This window comes from Triturus cristatus, chromosome 5_1 (assembly GCF_964204655.1).
Source record: "Triturus cristatus chromosome 5_1, aTriCri1.1, whole genome shotgun sequence".
Lineage (NCBI taxonomy): Eukaryota > Metazoa > Chordata > Amphibia > Caudata > Salamandridae > Triturus > Triturus cristatus.
This window is the reverse complement of record NC_140587.1, coordinates 484,115,965-484,128,875: the sequence shown is the minus strand read 5'-3', so window position 1 is coordinate 484,128,875 and position 12,911 is coordinate 484,115,965. Positions and strand designations below refer to the sequence as shown.

Sequence of the window (12,911 nt, the reverse complement as noted above, 5' to 3'; positions counted from 1 at the left end):
TAACAAATGGAACCCATGAACAGATATTCACTGAAGTTTGAAGGAGAACCAAACTTGTTGTGATTAAGTAGAACTCAGATTGAGACCATGTGGTAAATTTATTCGAGCACGGTCGGATATGGTGAAGTAATATGTGGTGTTTGGTTATTGCAGGTGCAATTGGTGAATTAAGGGGCTCATTCGAATGCTCCTGGCTTTTGGATGGAATGGACATGAGGTAAATTGTGAGGTGCTTACATTATTTATGATACAGTCAATCTTCCCATTCAGAGTTATTCATGTTTGTACCATTTTGTTCAGTTTATGTCAGTTCTGAGTCCGGATGAGAATCTGTAAAATGTGAAGGGTTTGAAATTTGTTGACGCATTCTCAGCCGAAAGTGCATGAAGTTAATGAGTGTTGGAACGGCTGTGGATGATATTGAACAATTACACTGCCTCTCCTTTGTTCCTAATCAGCTTGGAACTGTGTGTTTGAGCAAGCCCTTTAGGAGGAATTTATTTGGTAGCAATAGTGGAAGATTAAGAACATTTCCTCTTGGGCATTTAAATTCAGAACTGTTTTATTTGTGTTAATTGTTGGTTTGTAATAATTTATCTTTGTAATTGAATTTTGTTATGTGTGAGGCGGGTGACAATGCAATGCACTGAACAGTGTTGAGATGTTTTACATTGTTTGTTTTGTGTATTTCAGTGTGTTTTGTATAAATGATCATTTTGTGTAAATTAATGGACAGCAAAAAAAGAAGAAATGAAAGGGGATCACTGTTATTAAATGCAGTGACCATGAACAACAATGTAAGTTTGTAGTTCCATAGTCATTATTGGTGTTCTGTATCGTGGTTAGAATTTTCAGTAACCTAGGCTTGCTGACTAGTTAAGGACTCATTCCCTAATACAGGTATTGAACTTATAGAAAGTTGGCATTTTATGGCCCATACAATTTGTGCCTTCTGTCCTTGTCCTGGGTCACATGACTGTGAATGGCTCTGCTGTTGGGGTTTGTGTGCTGCTTCTAGACAGTAACACAAAGGGAGCTTAGGAGTAGACAGGATGTGCCATCCTGGCAGGATGACTGGGGAGGGGCTGCACCCAGCCTCACTTACACTTCAAATGGCTTTGCCTCATGCACACACAATTGAACCTCATACTAGTCCTGCCCTGCCTATTGCCACCGTCAGACAGTTTGGAGCCTTGACAGCTGAAGGGAAAGAACTTTCTAGAAACAGATGTGGGGTCCAGAGGCATTCCTACAACTGCCCAGTTGATCTGCTTCAATTAACCCTGCCTGGACCTGCAACTGGATCTGCATCAGCCCTACTTACTCTGCTAGAGTGAGACCTGATCTCCAAGAGGTGCCTGGACCAATGGCTGGCATTAGAGTGTACTCTTCCTAAAGAAAAGATGAAAATCCTGAATTCTAGGCTCCTCGTGTCCACAAATGGGCTCATTCACACCAAGACTCTACCGCCTGCGACTATCGCCAACAAGAGGTTCCAATAAGACCTGATAAGCAAGAGCTACACTTTGCGCTAGAGCAACAACAGCCCGCAACGACCTCCAGAGCGAAGCTACAGCAATGACCACCTATGAACCTTGACCAACTCTTCTTGCTATATCGACAGCTGTGAGCTGCTCTGCGAGCTACAGTCACAACTGTCCACTGCGCCTGACCTGCTCTGTGGCCTATAGCGACGACCACCCCGCTGCCCAGTGCTCTCCTCATGGCCTCCTCCATTAGGAACCGAACCTTTGGCGTAGACTTGGAAAGTTACTTTTTCAGCAGTTCAAATCTGATCCTTGTATCTGACCTGTGCACCATTGCGGTCAGCCTGAACTTGAGATTTTCTCTGTCTAGTGCGACCAGATGACTGCGAGTGGCGCTTTGTGTTTTTCAGGTTTATATTCACTAAAAAGCTTTGAACTGCATATCTCTGGTTCTTCTGATTGGGCTTTTGTTGTTCTGTTATCATTTTATTTATTGAAATTCACTCTATTTTTCTACGTTGGTTTGGAATTTTGCTTGTGTTGTGTTTTAACTTTAGTACTGTTTACGTGCTGCATAAATACTTTACAAATTGCCTCTAAATTAAGTCTAACTGCTTTGTGCCAAGAGACCAGAGGGTTAAGCACAGGTTAATATAGTAATTGTTGTTCACCCTGACAACGATTGTGGGTGCTGCTTGAGTAAGCCTTCCAAACCACTCAACCGATAACCCAGCTTCTTACAGCAAGAATCCGGGCTCATCTGTAGCAGTGAACTTTATATGAGTGGAACAGTTAAAAGTTTAGAATCAATCATTTTTATTGCATGGTGCACAATCAGAGTTACACAGCTCAACTGCCTACAACCATCGGCCGGCAGATCGTAACGTTATGGTCAGTACACGGCGTACAGGTCTACAGCCCAGAGGGCGACCCCGCGAAGAGATGTTTCAGCTCATAGCATACATACAAGGCAACTGCTCAGATACCACTTTTATAAAAGAAAAAGAACAAGAAAATAGACAAACACCCAAGCCCTCCACCCCCCAAATCCCCCCCCCACCACCTCCTCATCAGTCTCTGGCTCCCCAACCTACTCTCCCAAGGCCATCGGTCACAGCTCAGGATAATTCAGACTACATTTGTGGCCCCCGCCGGTTCCAAAGGAATGAGCTGGAGAATTTGTAAGTATTTTGGGCACGTTACTTCCCTCATTTCCTTGGAGAGGTGCTGCAGGAATGGACCCCAGAGCTTTGCGTATTCTGACCCTTTCCCATCAATGCTGAGCGAGAGGCGCTCCATTGCTAAGAGGTGCCAGAGTCTCTGGATCCAATCCCGCGGGTCAGGTGCGACCGAGGAACCCCATTGCACTAGGAGAACCTGCCGCGCTGCAAGTAATGCTAACACAATTTGTCTACCCCTCAGCGAGTGTAAAGGAAAGGATTTGGGATGAGGGAGTCCCAACAACGTGTGCTCAGGCTCCCGGGGGAATGTCATTTGGAACGCCTCGTCAAGATCATCAAGAACCGCTGCCCAATACCGCACCAGTTTCGGGTAGTGCCACAGCAGGTGTATCAGGGTGCCAGGAAGGCCACACCCCCGCCAGCAGAGGCCTGACTTAGCTCCGTCCCAAGACTTGATACGCGCCGGCGTATAGTACCAATAAGCGACCACTTTATAGGCAGATTCCGCACCCGCGGTGTTAGAGGCAGTGTGATGGGCGCGGTAGAAGATATGCTCCCATTCTTTGTGCGTCTGAGGGCGCCCTAATTCAGTCTCCCAGCGAACCTGCACCTTCGACCGCTAGTTCTTAGGATGCGCCATGATCATTGCATACAATTCAGATATGAGCTTACGGTCATCCTTTTTGGAAACTAACCAGCGTTCGAAAGTGGTCAAGGGACGAGACATCAAAGCGAAGTTGAAAGGTTGGGTCACCCAGTGTGCCAGCTGCGAGTAATGGAAAGCGTCGGACTTCGGCAAATTAAAATAGTCTTTGCGCAATTGAGAGAAGGGGATAAAGCCATCCAGGTCAAAGAGGGAGCCCACCCTTTTACACCCCTCCTTCCTCCAGCGATGAAAGATTGGGGACGCGCACCCCGGCGGGAAGTTGGGGTTGTCCACAATAGGTGTCATAGGGGAGGGAAACGTAGTCCAACCCTTGCGCCCCGCTAACTGATCCCACGCTTTGAGAGTCGGCGAGGTCACCGGCGACGAATAGAGACCCCACGCCCTATGCTTGCGTGGAGGCCAAAGTTCACGCCAGACATTACAGCCAGCTACTGTCTGGTCCATAAAGTTTCAGTGTTTGCTGGACAGGGGCCTATTCCACTCCGTGACGTAACGGAGACAAGACGCTTGATAATAAGCACTCAATAGCTGCAAGCCCAGCCCCCCCACAGTTTTCGGCGAGGTAACAAGCGAAGGTGCGAGTCTCGGTCTCCTGTTGTTCCACAAGAATTTATTAAGGAGCCCCTGCAATTTCCGAAGGGTCCCCGGCGGAGGATGCACTGGGTGCATCTGAAACAGGTAAAGGATACTCGGGAGCACAGTCATTTTTACTGCTGCTAGTCTCCCGTACCAGGCCAGATTGAGGCGAGACCAGTCGGAGAGCGCTTTGGAAGTTTGATCCACCAACAAGTTATAATTGAGGGAGACAGTTTTAGTGATAGAGGAAGTCAGCCGGATGACCAGGTGTGTAATGTCGGAGTGCACCCACTGAAAGTCCAAGTCTCGTTGCAGGTCCTGGACCTCATCGTCAGGGACAGAAAGATTAAGAATTTGTGATTTAGAAAAGTTCACTTTAAACTCTGCCACCCTCCCGAATTCAAGAAGCTACGTCGCCAGATACCGCAGTGTGGAGTGAGGTTGGGTAAGCTAAAGAAGAACATCGTCTGCATACAGGCTAATTTTGTGGGTGTCAGCGCCAAACTTAATTCCCACTATATCCGGGTTCGAGCATATGCGTTGGGCAAAAGGTTCCATATAGAGCGTAAAAAGTAGCAGGGATAAGGGGCAACCCTGCTGCGTCCCCCTGGAGATGGGGAAAAGGGGAGATTTACACCCGTTCACTCTCACCGTCGCCTTAGGGGCCGCATAGAGACATTGAACCCATCGAATAAATTCTCACCAAGCCCAAAGGCCAGCAAACTGTAAACAGATAGTCCCAGTCCACTCGGTCAAAGGCCTTCTCTGCGTCGATGGAAAGGAGAAAGGCCTGGGCTCGAGATCGGTGAACCAGGTCTATAAGGTAAAGAATTTGTTTGGTATTATCCCCGCCCTGTCGCGTTGGGATAAAGCCGGATTGGTCCGGATCAATGATACCATCCATCAGGGGGCTAATTCGCGCCGCTAGGATGCTCGCAAAGAGCTTTGCGTCGATCTTTAACAGGGAAATCGGCCGATATGAGCCACAGTCTCTTGGATCTTTCCCAGGCTTAGGGATGACCGTAATCGCTGCTTCTGACATGGAGGGTGTTACTTCTCCAGTATCAAGGAAAGAGTTGAAAAGACGTTTTAAAAGCGGAGCCAGCTCTTCGCAAAAAGTTTTAAAAACAGAGCTGAGAAGCCATCTGGCCCCGGAGATTTGGCAATCTTTAAACGGGCTATCGCTGATATGACCTCCTCTATGCGAATAGCAGTATCCAAAGCGCCGGCCGACGATTTAAACAGCGGCGTAATGCGGCAGGACGTGAGGTACTCCGCCATCCCTTCCGAGCTTGGCGGCTCTCTACTACATAAGCTCTGATAGAAGTGATGAAAGGAATCCACAATAAAGGTGTCTGCGGTGTGCTCAACTGCCTGGGCGGCCCTAATGGATTGGACAGCTGACCTCTGTGTGCGCACTCGTAGCCTATGGGCTAACATCATCCCCCCTTATCCCCACTAAGGTAAAATTTATGTCGAAGTCGCAGGAGGGCATGCTCAGCTCTATCCAAGTCTAAATGTTTCAGCATGCGCCGCTTTGTTTCCAGCTCCCTCCAAACCCTTGGGGCCCCCGTCCGTTTGTGCATGGTCTCTAAAGCGCTCACCTCCTCCTCCAGCTCCGCTCGCTTAGCTTTGAGTACTCGCGTAAATGCTGCCGCCAGCGCGATGAACTTTCCCCGCACCACTAACTTCAGGGCTTCCCATACTGCCACTAAAGACGTACTCCCCTGATCATTATCTGCGAGGTGAGTGGTGATAGTGTTCCTATTTCGAGTAACGACCGATTCCGAGTGGAGCAGGGAATCGCGAAGGCGCCAGCCAGGGGGTGGCGGGCGCTTGCCGTGGGAAGTGAGTTGAACCGAAATGGCGGCATGGTCCGAAAGTGAACGGGGAGTGATAGTCGCTGCAGATAAGTGGGACAGAAGAGAGGTTGAGGCTAAAAAGTGGTCAAGGGGGGCATAGGTTTTGTGCGCTGCGGAGTAGTAGGTGTAATCTCGGTCAGTGGGGTGTTGTATGCGCCAGACATCATTCAATCCACCATCAATCATCCATTGCCTCCCCCCCTGCGAAAGCACGCCCGTTCGATGGGACCGTTGCTCAGACCTATCCGTACTTTGATCCATCACCACATTTAAGTCTCCACCCACCAGAATCGATGCATCCGGAGATGCCAGAACCTCAGAGAGGAACAGTTAAAAGTTAAAGGTAAAAGGTAAAAGTTCTTGTCACACTAGAATTTACAAAAACATGACATGCTGCAAGCACCACGCTACATTATGAGCCTGTGACAGGGACCTTAGTCCTCTGCCACTATTGAGAGTGCGCTTGTTGGGCCTATGCAGGTCCAGGATGAACACAAGCTGAAGTTCAGTGAGCCAACCTGACTCCTGATCAAATCACGCTTCTCTGCAAATTGTCAAAACAAAGGAGAGGTATCACCCAAAGAATGATCACTCATCAACACACCTGCATAGAATAGGGATCTGAAGCTATTTACGAGAATGCTGTATCAGCAGGTTTTTAATATGTATTAATGTGCAGGGAAATCATCCTGGACTCCATTACAGAACCTCTTTCCCAGAATTGGCCAGAAAATTGCGGGATGCAGAACAGAGGAACACAATAGAGGGCCTGGCTTGACAATGTAGCACTTAATGAAAACGAGGATCTTGGTGTGCACAAAGAACACATACAAAGAATGTTTTAGCCAGAGCTGTGGGGACTACCTTGGACTTTGCAAAAAGATTGGGGTCAAAACCTCTCCCTGCCCTGCTGAAGATCCACTAAGAAAAATGCATTCCCATGGCCACATATGGGTGTGATGTCTGGGGTTAAAAGGATGTGAAGGATATTCAGGGGGCGAGGACAAATTTATGAGTAAGCTCCTCGCAGCCCCGCCAGCTACTCCGCCATTTATCTTCACAAGGAAATGGGCGTGGGGTACATCTAGGATCTGATAGCAGTAGCTCCTCTGCTGCATTGGCTGAGAATCTGGGCCTGTCCCACGCCAAATCTAAATCAACTCATAATTACGGACTGTACAGTGCTGGAGGGGGCTTTACATATTCCCTGGCTGTAATATATAATGGAACAGACAAACTGGCTTGGCTGCCCTGACCTGTACTTGAGCCCAGGGCTGTAGGGTAAAACATCTGTTAAAAATATCGAAAAGCAGTTCGTGGACAAACGGCAGTGGTTCAGGGAAGAGAAAGAGCTAGCCAAGCCCACTGTTAGAAGGTTGTCAACCTAAATCTGAGCCAACAGGTGCAACTGTATCTTCTCTTCATAAGTAAAGCGTATCATCGCTTTGTTTGACTAGATTCCGTCTGAATCTGGTCCCCTGGCTACTGGCGTTTCCTCAAGGATATACAAAACCTGGCACTTTTAAACCCTACACATGTGACAACTTCTCAGAGCAAGATACCCTACTCTTCATCTTCTTTTGTGATTATTATAACCCTTTGCGTAGAAAGTTTATACTCCTGCTGCTCAGAGATAGTCAATTTACCCAAGTCAGGCCTGCATGACTATATCTTCAAATGCTATCTTCTCCCATGGTCTGCTTTGGGGCTGCTAGCTTCTTAACAGTGGCTATTAGACATAGGAAAAATTTGTCCTTGCAGTAGCCAGCTTGTTTTTTCTGTTTTTGTGCTCAGGGTTTACGATGCGTCTGTATGTGCACTTTATGTTTACTGCTCACAGCAATTGGTTTTAGGCTTATCACTGTTGCACTTTATATAATGTACCTCTTGCAGTTTAAAACTTGATCATGATAACAATAACCCTGGCCGCTTTTATTGACCCACAAAGCTGTTTTTGTTTTTAACCTTTTATGTGATTCAGGTTTTGATCAACAGAATGTACCCTGATGAAATGTATTCTTTTTAATGTTGGCTTTTATGGCTTTCGGTTTCCTAATAAAGTACCTTTTTGATCTGTGACAAATTTTCTATTTAGATCAGCCTCACATTAGTTTCTCCCTTGAAAGATATTTACTTTGTATTCCAAGAGTGAATAGTAGCAAGTGAGGCGCTGTGAGCAAAGCAAGACCAAACGAGATTAGGATCGAGCAACTACAACCAGCAGTAACCCAAGGCAACTGCCAAAGATCATTAGCTCTTCTTAAACCCACTGACACCACCAAAGATCCATCAAGGAACCATTGAAGAAATGGAAGTCACCCCCCCACTCCCCATCCTAAGGGAACACCTAACAAGGACTGCAGCTGCAACAGTCAATCAGCCGCCTTGTGTGGATGAAGAACCAGGCAACCAGAAATCAGTTCAGGTGTGTATATGTGCGACAGGAAATGGTGAAAAGCTGCATTGCACTAACAGGCTGTCATGAACCCGAATCTTGTGATCTTACAAGGGACCCCGTGTTTTCCCAATTTAAGCATACACATGTCACTTTAAATTCCCATAGCTAGGACCTAAACTTGTATATAGTGAGGGGAAGGAATGGGAGATCAAATACCCCACAAGCTTTCATACACCCAAACTATGAAAATATAGTAGAAGAGGCATTTTACAATGGAAAACAGATACCATAATTCAGGTCTAAGCAGGGCACTGATCAATGCAAAGAAGTCATTCTTCCTTCCAAGTTGGATCATGCAGGCAAAAGCGTTCTTGCAAACAGGCAGTAAACTTGGAAAATAATCTTCCGTGATGACTACCATTTGCGCAGTTTTCCACATTTTAGAAATGTATTAAATATTCCATACTTGTATAAGCCCAGAAGCTAAGCAAGTGTAGACATATCCCTGCTTTTTTCCTTTTTCTGCATTATATAAATACAAACATTCTCTCATTTGTAGCTGTGCCTTACCTTACGCACCAGAAAATGTGGGGGGCTTTTGAGACACTTTCACCTCCGACTGGTACACCTACGCCACCCAAGTTTTCACCCCTCATCGCATGACTGGAACAATCACGCACACTGAGGGGGTTTCTGTAAGTCTGCGGGAGTAATTGTCACCAGATTCTAAGTCGCCCACTCCGGATCTAACACTTGCACTCGCTGATTCCACACTTGGTACCGGTAAATGAAGCTTTGGTGCACGACAAGTTTTTTAATTGGCCCAGAATGGGTCAAAGTAAACAAATAATGACAAAGCCAGAGCCCATCCATATTGTGCACAGTTTAAATATGATCGAATTGGGAATATATGACATTCAGTACTTCATTTGTGCCTGTAGGGCAGCAGCCTTCAATTATGAGTATCAAGACTTATTGTCCTTATCAGACTATGACACAGAGCACGAGATAAAGGCAGAAAAGGTGGGATGGGAAATATAGGAAAAGAGCAGAATCAGAAATCAGGGATAAAAAAGAACTTGAAATAGTGGGATAAAGAGGCAGGGAGTGTAGGGGATGGGGTGGAAGAAAGGGGCATGAGGTGGAATCACGGGATTTGGTTACGGCTCCTAAGCAAACCCCTGTATTTACTGCTTGAACAAATGAGGCTCTGATCTATATGGCATCTTAGTTGTCAAAAGTGCTGTTAAGATTCTTACCTGTACATGTATGCTTTCTTCAGTACTGCTTCCAACCGATCATTAAACTCAAAGAACGAAGTGTACTAGACAGAAGCGGAGGAAAGACATTAAGTTCTGCATTTTTCGAAAACATTTTTAACTTGTATTTAAGCAGGCGTAGTTTCATTCCAGTTTATATGAATGACATCACATACATTGCCATCAGACGGTACTTCTAGCATTTAACCCATGAAACGAAAGAATGAGTGCCCTTCCACATCACCCTCTTTTAGTTTACTCAGTGCATTTCCAATTCAATGCTGCCCTCCCTTGGAAATCTGCAATCGTGGCTGTGACTTATGCTATTTACAGCGAGAGGAAAGATCAATCAATCAATCAATCATTCAATCATTCAATCATTCAATCAATCAATCAATCATTCAATCATTCTATCTATCTATCTATCTATCTATCTATCTATCTATCTATCTATCTATCTATCTATCTATCTATCTATCTATCTATCTATCTATCTATCTATCTATCTATCTATCTATCTATCTTTACATATATTAAATGCATGGGTAAGCCTTCTTATTGAATGTTTGCCAGAGGGTTAGTGGTTTCCGGCTCGTATAATACAAAAAAGAGGTCTAAATGTTAACTATTTCTTGTAATTCACCAAGTTCATTTCATTTGCAGGATATTTACCTTCCCTAGACAAATAAAAAAGTTAAGCACAACATTTTGTCTGTCTTTCAGTGTTGAGAAAAAACACGCTTTCACAAAGGCAGTGCTACTCTTTAGAACATTAATCTGCACCTCTGACAAGCTCACCATTGCAGTCCCATCCTTGATGCAAGCACCTACCAAAGTCCCCATTGTGTGCAAATAAACATTGCAAATGCAGAACCAGAAAATAATTACACTGTCCCATGTAGCACTTAGGGCTACATGTATCAAACTTTTAAATTGCAATTACCTAATTGCGAATTTCTGAGAATCGCTATTAGGTAATCGCAATTTACAATGTATGAAACTCACAGAATTTCCTATAGCAATTTCTAGAGGGTCGCAAATCGCTCTACTTCATTAATATTAATGATGTAGATCGCAATTTGCACCCCCCTAGGAATCACTAAAATCACGGGGATGGTGACCTGCTGGGGTTAGCAGAGCACCATGTCCGTGACTGCTTTTAAATGGAGCAATCTTTTCTTTTGAAATGCTGCCCGTTTTCCTGAAGGGAAAACGGGATGCCTTTCAAAAACAAAATTGAAGTTTTCTTTTCATTTTTAAGAGTAGGCAGTGGTGCTGTTACAAACTTTCATAAAGGGGAAGGGGTCCCCTGGGGACCCCTTCCAATTTGCGAATGGGTTACCACCTGCTTGAAGTAGGTGGTAAAATATGAATGTTTTGTGACCTAATTTCGGTCACAAAACATTCCTACATACTGATGCAATTTGGTATTAGGAAGGCACACCCTAAACACGCCCCTTTCTAATAGCGAATCGCAAACCCATTTTGCAATTCAGTAACAGGTTGCTGAATCACAAAATGGGTTTTGATACATTTAAAAAGCCTTTTTATGGTTCGCAAACGGGGAGATTCTGTGAATCAGCCCATTTGTGAACGCTAAATAGCTTGATCATGTAACCCTGAGTATCTATCTTTATATATGTCTTGTTAAGCTGACTCTATAGTGACAATGAACTACAAAAGAAAAGAACATTTTAGAATGCATGTTTTTGATGTCTTTAAAATCTGGTTTGCGGTGGCCAAGATGGCGCGAAGTAAGACGTGTCTCACTGCCTCTCCTCCGATCTTCAGCACCGGTCCCTGGCCCTGTATAGCACGGAAGGCGACCCAGACTACTACCACCAACCAGGTACAGTTTTCATCACCCTGGGAGTGGTTTCGGAGACCTGCAGCCGTGCCCCGTACTCTTGGTCCCCCGCCGGGCCTGGGCAGAGAAGCGGTGACGAGAGGAGGCGAGCAGCGCTACCCCAGCGGCAGTAGCTGAAACCCTGCTTTTTCGACCGCTGAGCAGCGTCGGCTTGCTGAGAACCCCAGCTGGATCCGGTGATTCTCCCCGCTGCGCCGGACCTGTGAGCGGAGTCCCTGGGACAGCAACTGCCCGCACCGGAGCAGGAGGCGCCATTTTGTCTTGAGCGCCAGACCCTCCGGTTGGGAACCAGGGCCGACAGAAATCGCCCACACACACTGAGACTTGCAGAATGTGGAGCCGACCCGCAGGAGCCAATCTCACCCTCAAGTCAAGGGAACATCCGAGAGAGCCACCGCAGTGAGTCCCTTCCACCCCTAACTTTTCTTCGCTGATGCCGCTACTTACCCGGGGCTTCCTTGGTGCCATACAGGCCTCGCACACCCACGGGGAGCTCTGGTCCCGATCACTGGACTCTAGCTGTGGCTTTGTTCTGCACCTCACAGGAGGGGTACCTTGCCTTGACTCACTCTGGTGGGAGACTGTTGGGCCAGATCCCCTCCGCTGTGGCGGTCCGAGGTGTGGGCAGTGGGTTGGCCCTGGCGGCACCGTTCCGCCATTTCCCTGTGCAGCACCTGCAGTGACTGCGCTGTATCGTCGAGGGAGCCCTAAGGTCATCGGCTGCTGCACGGACTCCTACCGCACACCCTCATCAATGGGAGGGGTGGCATCTACACCAATTCCTCCCCTAATACATCCCCGCAATCCCGTGGGGTTCAGATCTGGACTGGCAACTGGCCACTGGCTTTACTAATCCGCAATTCTCCTGGCATACGCAGCAACGGGACCCGGGTGGGCCTAGGGCACGGATAGCGAGACCCTACTGAGGGCAGGCCGACGCAGCGAACTAGCACGTGCCGGGGGGGGCCACGGTGTCCGGAGTGCCCGTCTGCACAGTAGGCTTTGGGTGAAGTGGCTTGGGGCTCCTGAGCCGAGTGACACTACATCATTGTGGACCATCGTGGGCTCAGACTCCTGGTGGTGGACACTGGCAGGGTAGACAGGCGCTGAGCATGACCTCCACCCGGGGCAAAAAAAGAAAAATCAGCCATAAGAGAAAAAATGCTCAAAGAACTCTTTGCCCGGGCACAGGGCGGGGAGGTGGTGGACTCTGGGTGGCCGGACACTGCGGCGCAGATGGCCGTTCCCCAGGACGAGCTGGTGACATGGGCATTCTTGGAGTCCCTGTTCTCAGCTCTGTGAGATGACCTCCAAGCAGTAATACGAGATCTCACACCGGAGAACAAGGATATCTGCAAAGATGTAGATGACATAGGGGAGCGAGTGGCTTCTGTGGAGGACAGGATCGACGCCCGGGACACCGAATTAGCTACAATGCAGCAGGAGGTACTTCGCATCCATGTTCAACAAGTGGATGTTCAGTCTCACCTAGAACACCTTGAGAACCGCTCGCGCCGCCATAACATCAGAATCTGGGGGGTGCACACCAACGAAGAGGCTGGTGATATCTTTACACATGTAAGAGAGCTTTTTAATCATATACTGGGCAAACTG

General features: G+C 47.1%; 1 protein-coding gene across 1 annotated transcript in view; it reads right to left on the bottom strand.

The window, feature by feature from the left end:
• Positions 1–12,911, bottom strand: part of CNGB3 (cyclic nucleotide gated channel subunit beta 3) — a 966,824-nt gene that overhangs the window by 358,796 nt on the left and 595,117 nt on the right. The window contains exon 10 of the mRNA XM_085604101.1: positions 9,431–9,495. Within this exon, the coding sequence (XP_085460227.1) occupies positions 9,431–9,495 (65 nt within the window). The remainder of the gene's footprint in view (positions 1–9,430; positions 9,496–12,911) is intronic.